This window comes from Phragmites australis, chromosome 4, assembly GCF_958298935.1.
Source record: "Phragmites australis chromosome 4, lpPhrAust1.1, whole genome shotgun sequence".
NCBI lineage: Eukaryota > Viridiplantae > Streptophyta > Magnoliopsida > Poales > Poaceae > Phragmites > Phragmites australis.
Window position 1 is genome coordinate 49,379,293 of NC_084924.1, and position 17,186 is coordinate 49,396,478.

At 43.1% G+C, this 17,186-nt stretch overlaps 1 protein-coding gene and 1 pseudogene across 2 annotated transcripts; one reads left to right on the forward strand and one right to left on the reverse strand.

Annotated features, from left to right (window-relative positions):
- Positions 1-661: 661 nt before the first annotated feature.
- LOC133914914 (uncharacterized) lies at positions 662-4,463 on the forward strand (annotated as a pseudogene).
- A 772-nt stretch (positions 4,464-5,235) lies between these two features.
- Positions 5,236-15,242, reverse strand: LOC133917099 (uncharacterized). 2 transcript variants are annotated; one of them, XM_062361072.1, is made up of 12 exons: positions 14,803-15,242; positions 14,591-14,670; positions 13,405-13,589; positions 11,927-12,878; positions 11,671-11,798; positions 11,119-11,178; positions 10,968-11,018; positions 10,798-10,869; positions 9,981-10,125; positions 6,356-9,646; positions 6,126-6,280; positions 5,236-6,046 (listed from the first exon to the last, which is right to left on the reverse strand). In XM_062361072.1, exons 1-12 carry the CDS (start codon positions 15,129-15,131, stop codon positions 5,555-5,557), a joined length of 5,940 nt encoding a protein of 1,979 aa, XP_062217056.1. In that variant the 5' UTR covers positions 15,132-15,242; the 3' UTR covers positions 5,236-5,554. The 2 variants fall into 2 exon arrangements, with proteins under 2 accessions (XP_062217056.1, XP_062217057.1); XM_062361073.1 differs by lacking the exons at positions 13,405-13,589; positions 14,591-14,670; positions 14,803-15,242 and adding an exon at positions 13,141-13,242.
- Positions 15,243-17,186: the final 1,944 nt, after the last annotated feature.

Here is a 17,186-nt window from a genome sequence, read left to right on the forward strand (position 1 = left end):
ACAGAAAGGTGTGCTCATACAGTAAATAACTAGTAGTAATTAATAGTATATTAATTGTTCATATTTATCACATTAATTAGTTAAGTGGGTGTATTTATAGTCTTATTCTAACCATCATAATCATCATTATATTAATATCATTGTTCTTTGAAATATCCTTAGAATATTCTAATGATATTATAGGTACTATATAATTACAGCGATACATGAACTAGAATATAGCACATGTCTACAACCTCACTTGTTAGCCAACCCTTTGACTTAATGGTGGGCAACCTTCGGGCCTCCTTAAGCTGATAGTTGATCTCCTCTGGGCTCTCCTTCAGGTCTTCACTTCGTCACCGATGACCTTTTGCCAAGCTCTTCATACATGTCTCCTGAAGGGGTGTTTTTAGCCTCCGAGCCTTCGTCCTCCACCCGATATCCCTTCGGAGCCCTAGAATTCTTCGGTGTGCCATTTGAGACATTCGTCTTCTGTATTTGGCATTGCTCTTCTACTTCGGCGCCCCTACCTCTACAAGACAAATTTTAAAATCACTTCTTTATTATATTAACAATGGCTATCCTCATCTAGGATTTCCCAAGACCGACCGAAGCCAAATAGAGTCAGAGAACCATTGTGATATCATTCCGCGAACACTTTGTTTTCTAAAAAAAAAAAAAAGAGTCATGGCAATCGACACACATACATAATGAAACTTGGTAATAAGAGGAGCTACCTTACCAGCAGCTGTGCTCTAGTCTTAGAGAAGATGTTGATTTCTACAGCACAGAAATGCCGGGCCTCCAGCCCAAATTAAGAGAAAGATGCTTCTGTTCAGGGAAACGCCCGCGCCGGCGCCGCCCAAGCGAAGCCAACTTCTCGTGTCGCCCCGAAGCAAACGCCCCCCAAAGTCCAAGCTCCAGCAGCCGGCGCGCTCCGCCCGAGCCCACCGATGGCGACGACGCTCATGCCGACGCAGCGCTACGCGGCGGGGGCGCTGCTGGCGCTCGCGCTCCGCCGGGAGCATATCCACCAGTCCGTCCCCCTCGGCGGCTCCCCCGACGACGAGGAGTCCTCCACCACCAGCGGCTCGGACGCCGACCTCTGGACGCACGAATCCCGCGGCCTCCTCCGCCCCGTCTTCAGGTCAGCTCCCGCTGCTTGTCAACTCGAGATGAACGCTTCCGTTTTACTTGATCGACCCCAAGGCGTGGTCAGGGCTGGAGGAGACGGCCGCGTCGCCGGAGGCCAAGCATCACATCGGCGCGGTGCGGCCCTTCCCTTTGTCCTCACCTAATTTGTTGGGTGTGGGTTTGGGGTCACTGTCGCGTGGCCAAATTAGGGGTTTCGGGCGTTCCGTTGGGAGTAGCGGTTATGCTTTACGACTTAACGGATCAAATTGTTCACCAATATCTCTGCTGTTCAGATGATGGCTTCTGCAAAATGATGCTCAACTTCTATGTGTGCTTAAGAGACTAGTCAATCCTTAACTCATATCGTTTCGTAGTCTCATTTGAGTTCCCATCTTGCAGTTTCTAAGGATAATCTTTGAAGAAGACGGTGAGGGCTCTTCGGATATATCCTTGGCGAAAGCAGTTGATGTAATGGTAATGCGCTTGGGTAATGATACTGTACTGGATGGGACAATTAAAGGGGAGTGCCAAGACGCCACTACTTGTAGCTCTGGAACAGCCGAATCCCCAGAGGCAGACTCTTCGGAAAACTTGCTTGGAGTTGACAAGTTGTCCTTAGATGATGGTCCTGCTAACAATCACCGGAAGATGGCCTTGCTATATGCGCTTCTCTTTGCCTGTGTGGCTGATAAACCTGTATTGCAAGAGGAAGAGGACAGGAAATCTTGTCGCTTCAGGAAGGGTTACGATTCTCGGCATCGTGTTGCTCTTCGGTTGCTAGCAACATGGCTTGACGTGAAGCGGATCAAAATGGTTTGTATAAGCTATTCCTTCTCAATGCAGCAGAGTAATAATCACTTAGGGTAGAATTTCACCAAAAAACATGTGTTGAGATCATCCAAGAGAGCAAAATCCGTTCATGTGTATATGCATGTATTTTCCCATTGTATCAGTTAATTTCATAACCATTCATCCTGACATTGTAGGAATCTATCGAGGTAATGGTCGCGTGCTCCGCTATGGCTGCGGCGAAAGAACAAGAACAAGCTCAAGAAAACGCATCGCCCAAGAGTAAATGGAAAAAATGGAAGCGTGGAGGAATTATTGGTGCAGCTGCCTTGACTGGAGGAGCATTGCCGGCTATTACAGGGGGGTAGGAACGAATTCCAGAAAAAATATCTATTAAAATACCATACATCTTGACAGTTCACTTGCAAACACTAGCCCAGGTGGTTGATATTCTCTTATACTTGACAGGTTTAGCTGCACCAGCTATTGCTGCAGGATTTGGTGCTCTAGCTCCAACACTCGGCACACTTGCCCCTTTTATAGGAGCTAGTGGATTTGTTGCTATGGCTGCTGCAGCAGGATCTGTTGCTGGCTCTGTGGCAGTTGTTGCCTCATTTGGAGGTTGGTATAGATGTTCTTTCAAAACTCTTCTGATGATGATATTTCGAGTTTTTATTTTTTCCTTCTATGCCCTGGGCAGTCTAACAATAAAAAATTATTTGAAGTTAAGAACGACCACTTTTCTGTTGCTCATGGTAGTTAAATTTATCGTCCGGTGAACCTACACAAATAACGAATATGCACACCTCTGTATGGGCACTGAGCACATTTTACAATCGAAATGATTCCTTGACGAATTTCCTGTAGAAGTTGCAATGTATGATCCAAAATCGATAGAGTAGTGTGGAAATATTCAACTTAGTTGTTCATATTTGTTGCGGTGATCTTTGACAAGTTAGCTGCTGGGGCTGGCTTGATGGGGAGCAAAATGGCAAGATGAATTGGAAGTGTGAAAGAATTTGAGTTCAAAACTATTGGTGATAACCATAATCAGGGTGTGAGTTCCTTTTCTCTCTCTGACTTTCACATATAATTCTAGTCACTAGAATGCCATTCACCCATTCTGTAATCAAACTGGTTCGGTCTCTGTAAATGGCGCTCACTATTTCAGCGCCTTGGGGTTGGCATCTTGGTTTCTGGATTTGCTTTTGATGAGGAGGACTTCTTGAGACCTTGGGAAGGATGGAAGGATAACCTAGAGAAGTATGAAAAGATTTTTTATATTCGTTTCATGAATCGCAATTGCTATACTTTATCCATGTGTTTTTACATGTACGATATATGGCCAGAGCGTTCTGACACTGTCGTGTAATATTTGGCAGGTACATCCTTCAATGGGAGTCTAAGCATATAATTGCAGTGAGTACAGCAATACAGGATTGGCTGACATCAAGTAATGTTTATGGTTTTGTACTCTACACTGTTTGCTTATACTTTATAATTAATATTGGCATTATTGATCCAGGACTTGCAATGGAATTGATGAAACAAGGAGCAATGAGAACTGTCTTAAGTGGTCTTCTTGCAGCATCTCAGATCAGACAAGGCAGGAAAAATGCTCGCTGAAGTGCCACTAAGGGGACTGCAAAGGTAGTTGTCTGCACTTTTATTAAATGCAGTTAATTTCTCCTCAAAATTGTTTTCCCCCTGATGCCAAATTTCTATCAGGCCTTTGACTCTCATTGGATTTTCACTAGGGGCACGTGTTATATTCAAGTGTTTACAGGAGCTAGCTTTATTAAGTGATAATGGTACCTGTTCTATAATCATCAGCATTTGTAGAGTTCATTGTGACTTTGCTTACATGTTTGATGCATTTGAATCAGAGGGACTCGTTGAGAGGGTTGTACTCCTAGGTGCACCAGTTTCAGTAAAAGATGAGTGGTGGGAGACTGCCACAAAGGTACGGCGATAGCGATCCTTTTATGTATTTTGGGTGCGGGGATACTGTAATGTTCAGTTACAAATGTCTCCCTTAACAAAGTGTTGTTTTGCATCACTCTGCATGCCCTTGATTCACTGCAGATGGTTGCTGGAAGATTTGTGAATCTATACTCCAGAGATGACTGGATTCTCGGTGTCACCTTTCGCGCAAGGTAAACAAAGTGGGATTTTATTCATACTTAATACTTCCAATGCCCTGGTTCTGGGTTGGATGGCCACTGCCAGAATAGTTTGTCACGATTTTCTCTACAAGGACTGGCAGGCATCCAGGCCATTGATGTTCCTGGTGTTGAAAATGTAAGCATGCCGATGACCATTCGTTTGCTCCTGCTTGAGTTTCGTAATTCCTTTTACTGTTTCACAATTTACAGGTTGATGTTGCCGAGCTTGTTGATGGCCATTCTTCCTACCTGTCAGCTGCCCAACAGATCCTGGAGCATCTTGAATTAAATACATACTATCCTGTTTTTATCCCCCTACCGGCAGTCAGCAAATAACAGATGTACCAGTTGCATAGTACAGGTTTGAGAGAAGATGTGTATATTCTGCGGTAAAGAACTTCTGAATTTACTAAAAATGTAACGGTTGTTGAGAGTTGAGACGACAAACTAATCTGCTGGGGCTAATGCGCTAAGGAAGCTAACCGAGGGCTTGGTTGTTTCTCACCGTATCGACACAATCGTCGTTTTTTCGCTCCGTTTCTGCTGTTCCGCTTGGTGATTTCGTCTCTTGTGTTTCTAGTTTCCGACGTCGACCAAATACGTAGGGCATTTGAGCATTACGTACACGGCCATGAGCCAAATATCCCTCCTTATTCTATGGTCGAATGCACAGGATTGAGAAAGTAAAAACCGGTGGGGGTGCACGTAAGGACTTGTAGCTAATAAGCACAGGCTATTTCCCTGCCCAAGATACGGTCCGGGAAACGAGAGACGAATACTATAATTCGGGGGACGGCATAAGGTGGGAAACTGGAAACAAAACTCATATATGATATGATAACAGGCCGCATCATATAAGAGCAACACAAATAAACTGGCATCAGTACATAGGGCATCCGTCAATTTCTATGACGGTGCAAGTCCAAAAGAACAAGAAACAGCTATGACGGTGCAGCTATGCCACATTAGTTTCTGAGCACAGTTTACATCATCATCTGCCTACCTTGTACATGCAGACCCCTTCAACAAATCACTAGCCACCAAATCCGGTGTACAGTTGCACTCTAAATATCACACAACACTGCCCATGAACACTGAACATCCCGCTCAAAAGAAAGAAAAAAATTACTGAACAGCGCGTTCTTCATTCTGTCAACACCAGAAATATCAGAAACTAAACCAATCAATAAGACATCACTGTTTCCAAATACATCAAGCGTATCAGGGCACGAAGGGATCGTGGTGGTACAAATGCAGTTCCACGAACCAAACAGAATGATACAGACCATGCCAAAAAGCCTAATCCACTTCTTGGGCAGGGCATTCAGTCACACCTCTATGCTAAATCTAAACATATACTCCTTGCTGCAGTTGAGTGGAGCAGAGATAGTCATTTACGCTCTGTTGACTACATTTGACTACATTGTAATTAGCCTATACAAATGTGGAAAGATATGAGAAGGATCTCTTTTCTACGGCAGAGATTAAGGATGCTGGTAGCTACAAGATGCACCCTTCCTGCAGTGCCCACTTTCGTGAAATTTACATACGCCCCTAGTTTGCCCCTTCAAAGTCGATCTTGATGACCCACCAGTGTCAAATCTATCAGACCTACTCCTAGAGTAATTTGAACTAAGAAGCCAAGATTCGCTTATTTGAGAGTACCTGTCACGGTGACGACTCCGGTGGCTGCCCCGACTAGCACTACCAGAAGGTGGGTTCCAGCCCTTGCTGGTGTTTCCAATGGCCTCTCCTGAACTAGAAACACTGGAATTGGTGCATTCCTTCTTCCTTGATTCTTCCCAAGAGATTTTACTTGAAGGCACTGCTTTTTCACAACTAGACAAGTGAAGATTCTGGCTAGTGCTCCATTCAGTACCTGCATATAAGCTCTGATCGGCTGATGGCTGCCAACCTAAAACTCCTGTACTCTCATCTACTGATGATACAGACACATCATTTGGTTTTGATTTGACCTAAAGTAGGGCAAAACACAATGTCATATGGAAGGTCAGATAGAAAGCAAATGCCATTCAGATACAGCAACACCATTACCAGCTCAGGCAGTACCCAATCCGTGACAACACCCGAGATTGCCTGGTTCACATTTTCCTCCCCTGGCGTTGGTCCTCTTTGAAAATTTTCACTATTTCCATGGGGCACAGCTACTTCATAGATATCACGAGTGTCATTTCCCTCGGTTCCAATACCTGGTGGACAGAAAATAGATAAGTTATCAATATAGAATTAATGGAAACATGCTAAACATCAGCATACTGACTGACCAGATGAAGGTTGGAGTGTGGGAGTTGGAGAAAGCAATGACCACATATCATCATTGATCGAATCATCTTGGAGACCCCAGAGTGCAGAATCAACAGTATCACCTTGGTAGTAACTAGGTACACCCCAAGGGGATAATGCGATAGGGCTAGAGCATTGTGGTTCTTCCTCGGCTGAAGTGGCAAGGAAATCCTCCAATGCTGCTGTTCCGTGCATGTATGAAGTTCCACACCTTTGTTCTATTAAAGATTCCAAGACATTAGACACATCTATCGACTCAGCATCACCGGAAGGATCAGTTACCATGTTCTCTCTTGTAACAACAGTGGATTCACTGTATAGTTCTTTTTGAATGATTTCTTCTTCGACTTTAAAATCTGATTCTGCAGCACCCAATTCCCCACTTGGAGGGCCAGACTTTGGCATTACCAAAGAATCTGGTGACACACCAGGTATCTTAGTTGTTAAATTTTCAGGTGCTGCTGATGTTAGCCCTGAGTTATCCACAACAGGCTCCTTATTCTCAGATCTAGTAGTTGGACCAGGAAATTCACGTTCAATATATAGGTTATCAGGAGAAGATACGAAGAAAATCTTGGATTGAGGAGACTGAGTAACCGAACCATTTGATGCATCTGTTTCAAGTGTTTTCTTATCCAAGATCTCCTCCATCTTGCATGTATCAGAAGCAGATGCAGAAGTAGTAGTTAAATTTTCAGGCGCTGCTGATGTTAACCCTGAGTTGTCCACAAGAGGCACTTTATTCTCAGACCTTGCAGTTGGACTAGGATATTCGCGCTCAATAACTGAACCATTTGGTGCATCTGTTTCAAGTGTTTTCTTATCCAAGATCCCCTCCATCTTGCATGTATCGGAAGCAGATGCAGAAGTAGTAGTTAAAATTTCAGGCGCTGCTGATGTTAACCCTGAGTTGTCCACAAGAGGCACTTTATTCTCGGATCTTGGAGTTGGACTAGGATATTCGCGCTCAATAACTGAACCATTTGGTGCATCTGTTTCAAGTGTTTTCTTATCCAAGATCCCCTCCATCTTGCATGTATCGGAAGCAGATGCAGAAGTAGTAGTTAAAATTTCAGGTGCTGCTGATGTTAACCCTGAGTTGTCCACAAGAGGCTCCTTATTCTCAGATCTTGGAGTTGGACTAGGATATTCACGCTCAGTAGGAGTTGGACTAGGATATTCACGCTCAATAGCCGAACCATTTGGTGCATCTGTTTCAAGTGTTTTCTTATCCAAGATCCCCTCCATCTTGCATGTATCAGAAGCAGATGCAGAAGTAGTAGTTAAATTTTCAGGCGCTGATGATGTTAACCCTGAGTTGTCCACAAGAGGCTCCTTATTCTCAGGTCTTGGAGTTGGACTAGGATATTCATGCTCAATATCTTGGTTATCAGGAGAAGATACAGGGAAAATGTTGGAATGAGTAGGCTGATTAAGTGAAGCATTTGATGCATCTGCTTCAAGTGTTTTTTGCTGATTCACGATATCCTCCATCTTACATGTATCGGATGTAGATGCAGAAGCCGTTGTTAGATTTTCTGGAGCTGCTGATGTTAAAGGTGAATTGTCCACATCAGGCTCCTTATTATCAGTCCTTGGGGTTGAACTGGGATGTTCATGTGCAAGATCTTTGTTATTAGGAGAAGAAACAGGGGAAGCCTTAGATTGAGGAGAAGGATTGGCTGAAGAATTTGATGCATCCCCCTCAAGTACTTTTTGATGATTCACGATCTCCTCCATCTTGCATGTATCGGAAACAGGCGAATAAGTATTAGTTAAATTTTCAGGTGATGCTGGTGTTAACCCTGAGTTGTCAGCCACAGGTTCCTTATTCTCAGATCTTGGAGTTGGACTAGGAAACTCACGGTCAATATCTTGGTTATCAGGAGAAGATACAGGGAAAATCTTAGATTCAGGAGACTGATTAACTGAAGTATTTGATGTATCCGCTTCAAGTGTTCTTTGCTGATTCATGATCTCCTCCATCTTGCACATATCGGAAGCAGATGCACATATTGGAACTCTTTCAGAGTGGCTCAGCATGCCTGACGGCGAACTTGAACCTCTGTCTTCAATAGGTGTTGCTGGAGCACAACTCTTAGGCTTTGCATAAGCAACAAAAGAATGATGTTCATCGAGAAAGCTTGGATTGGTTGTTGAACTTAAGCAAGAGCCTTCATGTTGACTTGAAGCGGTTCTGGACTCAGATGGACTCCAAGCAAATACAGGACTGGGGACATCTTTCCCACCTCGTTGAGTAGGAAGGATTTTCAACAGATCCTGTCTTGAATTCAGATCTTTTACAGATTCTCCTTGTGAATTATTTTTAGAATCATGTTGGCTTTGTGACCATGAAGCATGCTGATTGTGATGAGATTCTACATTAGCCTGTCCACTACAACTCATCTGGGCCGTGGTTGGACTCCACAGGGCACCACTGCTGTGCCGATGGTTTGATTCACCAGAGCATCCTCCCTGCATTCCATCATGGTGCAAGTCTGTCTGTCCATACGAACTTCCAGGAGATTGAACGAAAACTGAATGCTTAGTATGGCACTGTACTTGACTATTCAAAGTATGAGCATCCTTTGGAGGAACGGAACTAGTTGAGAGTGACAAGCTATCATCGGGAGAGTTCACACTTTCTCTTTCTGGAACAGAATACTTATTAGACTGAACAGCTATTCCAGAAGAATTAAGCATACTATAACCAACAGGGGATAGAGCATTGGTCTGATCCACACTTGGGGCGTTTATGTTATGTCCAGTGTCAGCCGATGTTGCTTTGCTACTTGTAGTAACTGATGCAGCCTGAGTAAAATCTTTCTGTTGTTTTGAAAGCACTTCAGTCAACAGCAACGATCTCTCTTCACTCTCAAATGTAAGCCATACTCTCAGATCACATGGGAAGTAACTTGTCCACTTGGATAGCTGCAAAAGAGTGAATGGGCCCTGAACATTCCCAGAAGGATCCTTGTAGTGCCAGACTTTCTCTGGCTCCGTGTCACTTGACATTGTTACTCCAGAAGATGACAGTGATAAAGCTTCATACATAGGGCTGGATTTTGGAATATCTGTGCCATTTGTTGAATGGAAATTCTCAAACTTTCTTCCTGCTCCCGAGCCCCGTATTGTACTTTCCGTGGACAGGTTTGTTGGGTGATGGTTAGCATCAGAAACTTTTTGTCTATAATTTGGAATAGTGTTTGGATATTTTGATTTTCTTCGTGATATGGATGTATCTGATCTTGTCCAATTTACATTCCTTCCAACTGCACATGATAAACAAGCAATGCCCAGACATTAAATTTGATTATTGACCAGAAATGTGATTGTTTTTCTATGTATGAGATGCTTGTTACAACATCTCAATTCAATCTTGTGTCAGATCAATCGAAATGTTGCCATACTAATTTGGAAAGATTGCATTGCAAGAAAATTACAATACAAAAACTTGTACTGCAGGGTTTATAGATATTTACTGCAACATACCACATGAAATTATGCTACAAGTGCCCGATTTATTGGATGCGAGACAAATAGTAACATCCTAATACTTATTACTACTTAACATAAAGCATTAACATTTCAGAAAGACATATATACCAGCTTTTTTGTCGTCCATTTCTTCAGCAGATTCGTAGTTAGGATCCATGTGGGAGTCAACATGCACCTCTAGAACTTCATTTATCCTGCGAGTTCTTTCTTCAGAATTGTTGAGGAGCTGCAGCTTTTCCACACACTCTCGAAGTGTATGATACAGTCAAGGATCACAAAATTCTCCAGCAGAAGGTAGTAGTCTAATGCCTTATGATGGAATTTGAAGTACTATAAGAAAATAAAACTGTCTTAGATTATCATGAAAAATCACTATTCTAGGGCAAAATATTACCAATTATTAGAATCATCGTGCCTCTAGTGTGATGATTCCCAAAGAACTATCCATGATAGAACCGCATGGAAGTTAGCAATCCATGTACCAGAACCATAACTTATGCATCAATCTCCTTGTACCGTTATTACTTTTACCTTTTTACTATTACTAGTACCTTTATTTATTAATGTTTTATCATCATCTTTTAGTTGGATCTTGTGGGTCTCATCTCCAGCCTACCCCAACTTGCTTGGGATAAAGGCTTTGTTGTTGTTGTTGTATGCCTCTAGTGTGAACAGACATACAGGAAAGCTATGACAAGAATAGGAGAGCTGCCCTAAATTGCATAATAAACTATAAATGGAATGTAGCCAATTTTGAAATAAGTAAATATATATACATGTTACATAAAAACTACACACTAAAACTTACTTTAACATATATGTAAAGGCCTGATTGAGATCCAGAAGGACAATTCAGACAACAAAAAGATGAGCACCAGAAACAAATAATGCAGACGTAGAACATTATAATAAGGTCAAGAGGATATTGTTTTCTGCGCCCTGTTTCACTTGCTCGGTCACGAAGATGCCCCAGCCTCTGCTTTTCATTTTCCAACCACTATAAGAATTATAAACGGTAGTAAGTCAAATATGAAATCTTTTGAAGAAAACAAGATCACTGGACATATAATTTTCCTTCAGTAGGGTTGTGCTTACATCATTCACTCTCACAGATTGCAAGATCTTAGCTTTCTCTTGAACATCTCCCTGAGTTAATACAACAAAACAAACACAAGATCAAATCTAAACATATCTGATGGACCAGAAATCAATTAGATCACAAGTGTTTAATCTCATGTAGCAGTACCACTTTTAGTCGGCTAATTAGACCACACTTCATGCTCTGCCTTAAGCGTTTGCATTCCTCCTACACAAGGTAAATGTATAAACCAAAAGGAGGTGAGAAAGAAATCCAATGGTAGTTCAATTATGATGAGCAGTTATAATCACTGAGCCAGAACTAGGTGAGAAGGAAAACCACGAGAGGATTTCAGATTCTCACTTCTAAGAAAGAACTAGGTGCATATAACAAAATACTCTTTTGTCAATCACTGGGCAAGGGAAACTCCCATATGCCTAAAAATCTTGGCATTTAATTATACTCCTCTTAGCTAATCGATTCTACAACTACCTAATTATAAATAAATGAATGTGCGCAAACATAAACTGATAAACAACACATATTCAGCGATAAAAGTTCCAAACTAGACAAGAAGTCAGATAAATATCTTCACAGTAGGCAATGTGAAAACATAAGTAGGGGATGGTATTGCATACCCGTTCATATTGCATAAGACTCTAATAAGTGCTAACTATGAAAGCTATAAGAGAAACAGAACACTAAGCAAACGATTTTAACCTCTGTAAAATCCTGATTAGATATTGTATCCATCGCAATAATCTCCTTTTTGTCTAAATTTAATATCTCAAGTGCGAAATTTGTCATCTTCTTCCCAATGCTGTATTTTTCTGGAACCTTGTGTGTTCCTGCACCCAAAAAAAAAACCACACACACACACACACACACACATTAAAACAAAGTCTTAAGGAAACCTTTGAGATGGTGCTGTGCAGTTTGGGTTCTCTATGGAGGATTTAAAGAATAAATATCTTACCAACAACTTTCACTAGACGATACATATCTTGCTTCTGACCAATACCAGAAATTTTTATCCTCACAAAAGCACCATGAATTTTGTCCGAGAATGTGGCATCATCAATTAGATCCTCCATCAAACTGCGTCGCATGTAGATTAGATTTATATTATGCATATCAGCGGCTGCATAAGCCTCAAGATTAACCAGCTGTTCTCTTTCCATCTTTCTATGCATTCTCTTCCTCTTATCAGGAGATAATTTTGCTGCCATGTCACTGCATCCATTGGTAACTATTTGAGCTGAATTAAGATTGGTGGCCGTTTGGCTGTTATCATTTACTCTTGAAGTCTCGTTCATAAGAAAATGCATTTCCAAAAGCTTTAACATCTCAAAGTGAGCAACACGTGTTTTCCTGAACAAACGGTGAAGTCTTGCATCGCAAACAATTTGGCTTTTCCTCTGAGGATCACGGAGGTTATTCTTCTTAATATATTCAAGCAAAAGAGTCTGAACATCAAATTGGGAAATAAAAGATCGATCACCATCTCTCATGTGTCCTACAAACTCCAATAGCTCTGGTGACGCCCATTTTGTGTCTGCTGGCAAGGAAACCCCTTCACTTGGTACTTTCATGGGTAGGCTCCCAGCATCTCTAATTGCAAGTTCGACCTTTTTCCCAGCAATGCTACAATCTGAATTTACCTTTTGACGTTTTTGGCCCTTTTTCCTTGAAGAATTCGTTCGCCTTCGTTTTCCTGAGGAGCAGTCAGAACCAACATCATCGTCATTATTAATGTCATATAGGTCATCTGATGACTCCTCTTTTTCTTTCCTAGCAGAAGTGTTAGGAATAGTCCATCTGTCCTTGGCACTAGTAAGTTCTTCCAATGTTAGTGAAAGCTTCCCTTTCAGATCTAACCAATATAGCTTGAACAGGTACTCCCAGCTGGTTATGTCATCAAAATCAACCTGCAATTGACACAACATATGGCAAAGAAAGAGTGACTTGAGCATATAGGACAGTGCACCAAATAGCAGCTTGGTCATGATTACTATTTTTCAATAATATAAAGAAAATTATTCTGGCTGTGTTTTCAGTCACTCGATAGTGAATACTAAAGCTTAAAGTTTTGGTTTGATAGTGCTAACTCCCATCATAAAGAAGAAACTGCCTTTGCAAGCAGAAGATACTGGGAATAGTTGCATGCCATACATTAAAAAAATATGTTACCATTTAACAGGTGAAAGTGCAGGTTCCATATGGTCTGTTTATGGCCCCATATGAGACTTCAGTGCTAAGCTGCTGGGTGTTATGGCATTCTGGGTAAGACACCTACAGAATAATATGCATAATAGTTGGTTTCTCAAAGAACAGGACTGACTAAGTTTGCTAAAATTTTGCGGGCAAATAACACAACACCAAATTGAAATAGAACATACTTATATGAGACTTTATCAAATGAATGGGGTATTTTGAATTTAATGACAGGTTTACCTTTGTAGCAGCTTCATCTTTGGATTCTATCAGAAGTATAGTCCCAAAACATGTGTCGCAGAAGCCCTTGGTCCCCCTGACACTGAAGAATTTACCTTGCTTGATGCACACTTTGCAAAGGGAGTATGTGCAAGTGTAGCACATGTAGTGCACTGCCTTTTCACAGCTGCTGCATATGTGCCAACCTGATATACAAAATGTCAAGAAACACAGAGCAGCTCAGTGGTTTACGTCGACTTCCAGATGTAACAGTTCATGAAAGTACATATTCCTTCATCTTCTATTGCCAAATATTCCAAACTAGATGAGCTTCATTACAGAACTATGTATCAGTTATTGTCACAACCTCAGAGACAGCAACATGATACAATCCAGAAACAAAATAAACCAATTCCTACGCTTAGATAACCAAAAAAAAACTACACAAGCACCAGCCTGAGAGGTAAATGTAATCGTGCAAAACGGCTATACAAACACATCTAAAAAAATCTCCAAATAAAACAAGAATTCTCCAGAAGAGTTCTCCAAATAATAGGTCAGCAGTTGAGCATCCAAACTAAAGAAACTGAAGGCTAGTCCAACAATCTCTCTAAAAGTAAAACATATTGAATTGAATTACACTTGTGAATACAATGGAGCCCACGAAGGCTGTGGTGATGAAGATTATTTGTTGTCCATAACATGAAACCATGACTGTTCTCCACCACACATGACATATTCTACTTTTGCTCCATGGACATCTCCTCAGTTGTCACTTATCTAGTTAAATGTTCACATTTCCATAGAGGGGATGTATTGAATGGAACTCAATTTAAAGTGAGGGAATGCAAACTCATGATACTAGCCATCTGATTGCATGCGCGAGGATTATTGTTCATCTGATATAGGAAACTTAACTTTGCTAGCATTCTATGAGAAGCTAGCAGCACACGAGTCCCGTGGAAAGCTAGCAGCCAGCTACCGACGCCAGTATTCACAATCTGTATCTATTCTCTTAGCTAGCCTACAATATTCACCATAGGTAATTGGTCGCAAAATTCCTGTGAGCGAATGTAAACCTGTGATATCGGCATACGAGCATGTCATGCTATACTTGGTTAGCAGCGGGCAACAAAAAAAGCAAAACAACATTTATCGAATCACATGTTTAAGCAGGAAGAAGGATCAGTGTGTTGGATGAGCTCACCGCAGTTCCACTTGCTCCGGGACTGGAAGAACGCCTCGTCACGCTTGATGCACGCCGGATGGTAGACCTTAGGGCATCCCCTACAGCAACAGACAAACGCAAGAAGTGGCTTCAGTCTCCGGGAGAAAAAAAAAATCAACAACGCAATTCGCAAGCAACACGAGTCGCTTCGGTCTCCGAAAAGTCCTCGGCGCAATTCGCGGGCAGCGCACCTCCGATCGCACACGACGAGGTTGCCCCCATCGAAGCAGATGAAGCACACGACCTCCTCCTCATCCGCCCTCCTTACCCTCGCGGGCTTCGCGGCCGCTACCACCGCTGCCCCGTCCCTCTTCTTCGGTGGCCTCCCCCTCTTCCTCTTCGCCCCTTGCTGCGCCGGCGCCTCCGCGGCCCCCTGCCGCGCCGCTTCCCCCATGATCGACCCCAGGAACTGCGAATCGTCCATCCCCACCGTCTGCGCGGGCGGTGGCTCCGCCGGGGGCGGGGGCGGCGGGGGCGGGAGCCGGAGCTCGGGCGGCCAGTCGGCCTCCGCGGCCTCCATGGATCGGGGCGGAGGGTTTAGGGTACGCGGCGAGGAAGCAGCCGTCTCCGTCGTCGTCCTGGCGCCGGTCTAATCCGGGGGGTTGTGGGGGGGGGGAAGAGGAGAGAGAGAGAGGGAGGAGAGAGAGGGGGGTTGCCGGAATGAAATAATTGGCGTTGGGGAGGGGGCTTTCGGCATAAAAGCGGGCAAGCGGTGGGGTCGGCTGCTGGGTTCGCCGTCCGCTTTTGGGGGTGGGCGCGCGTGGCCTGCCTGCCCACCGAGACGACCAGACGCGAGAGGTGACACATGAGAAAGAGGTGGGGGTGGTCTTTTCGGTTTGGCCCCCTGCGGTCGCTGGGTTCTTGCCTTGTTGGCCGGCGTCGTGATCCGCACGCACGCCAGCAGCCGAAACGCGACGCGCCTCGTGGGTTGGAACTTGGAACGTGGACGGCAAAGCCGGCGCCTCCAGAATTTGTATTTGGCCACTAGAATACTACTCGTAAGTCTTCCCGCTTGATACACGTGTGCTTTGATATTCATTCATGGCAAGTGTCAGTGCTGTAATAATGGCTTCAACCTACACAATGTACTACTAGTAAATCTGCCAAGACCACGTCTAAGAGATTCTTCTCACGACCGAAATTATTTTCGTGAAGGTATTTTTATTTTTTTCAGCGTTTCAATGGGTTTTTTTTACGGTCTCTTTCACGATAGGATTCTCAGGTCATTCTTTTAAAGACCGGATTCTCTCCTTTTTTTTCACAATTCCTCTCGCAGGAAAGCTGTTGGAGATGAGAGAAAATAAAAGGATTGAAAACAAGGAAGGGAATCAAGAAGAAAATAAAATGAAGAAAATATGATTGGAGATAATCCAAATAGAATGCTGTGCGTTGCTACAACAACGGGAACATACTTTGTTCACGCGAGAACCATGTTTTATATAGAAATTTTAAATTACTGTAAAAATGACCAAGTGTGTAGATGATTACTACTACATGTAACTGCCAACCATGCACATACTCAAAAGGTCTAATTGCAATGTGATTCTAAGTGTTTCTGTGTGGTTGAAGGCTAAAATTTGATCACGGCTTTGATCGGTAAAAAAATTCTATAGTAAAGCTCAGTAAAATTTTGACATCTAAAATGATCATTTTGATTTTTGGTTAGTTAAAATTTTATCTCGCTCTCAGACCAAATATTACTTATCTGACAAAAATTTAGCATGATTCCAATTTTAACATAACCAAATTTTAGTTTGATTTCCTAGAGCGAGAACCAAACGACCATAAGTCTAGTAAAAGCTCAAATGATACGGAGGAGGTCGCTGCACTCGGATAAGGGGTAAAGTGGCGCATAGGAGGTCGCTGCATGATTTGGGAATTACGTGGGCGCGAGAGCAGCGGGAAGCGGCGGAGAGGGTTACGTGGGCTGATTTATTTTTTATTTGGGGTGGTTGATTCTGATTATTAGATATAGATAGGATAAAATAATGTTGTACTAGTCTTTTAATGCTGATTGCGTGTGTTAGTTGAGAGCGGATCCAGACTAATAGCGTGTATTAATGGCACGGACAAGGAAGCATACCACCCATCCACTTCCACCAGTGCGACCACTAGATGGCGCGTCAATCGTGTCTCGGCATACTGGCTGGCGTGTTGCGAGCCCAGACGGGCCTGTGCCCGCCACGGCTGGGATGGGATGGGATGGGATCATAGGCTGCAACGGGTGCGTGCCGGGTCAATCGCGATGGCGTCTGTTGCGACAAAAAGACGAGCCCCAAGTCGCACTCGCATCGCATGTTTTCTCGTGAACATGACAATTTTCTTTCAGAGGACAAGAAAACCCAGCAACTCACCAAGGATGAAAACTACGTGCCGCCCGCGTGACGTAGCCACGCAGGTACATCTACATTCGTACTCCTACCGTCGCAATTGGCACTTGTAGCACTGCTGTCAGATGTCCTGAATAATCATCGGGGTGGCGAGTGATCTCACGGCTTCTTGATTTAGATCGTTAGGGACGGAAGGAAATTCATCCAACAATGCATTGACACATCGTACCATCGTATTGTCTCAG

What these genes read in the sequence shown, in the direction of transcription:
- LOC133917099 (XM_062361072.1), bottom strand. Translation starts at nt 15,131, where the DNA reads ATGGAGGCCGCGGAGGCCGACTGGCCGCCCGAGCTCCGGCTCCCGCCC. An exon ending in CCGGAGCAAGTGGAACTGCG is followed by an intron (nt 13,590 to 14,590) that starts GTGAGCTCATCC and finishes TTTGTATATCAG; the next exon opens with GTTGGCACATATGCAGCAGC. An exon ending in ATTGGGTACTGCCTGAGCTG is followed by an intron (nt 6,047 to 6,125) that starts GTAATGGTGTTG and finishes GCCCTACTTTAG; the next exon opens with GTCAAATCAAAACCAAATGA.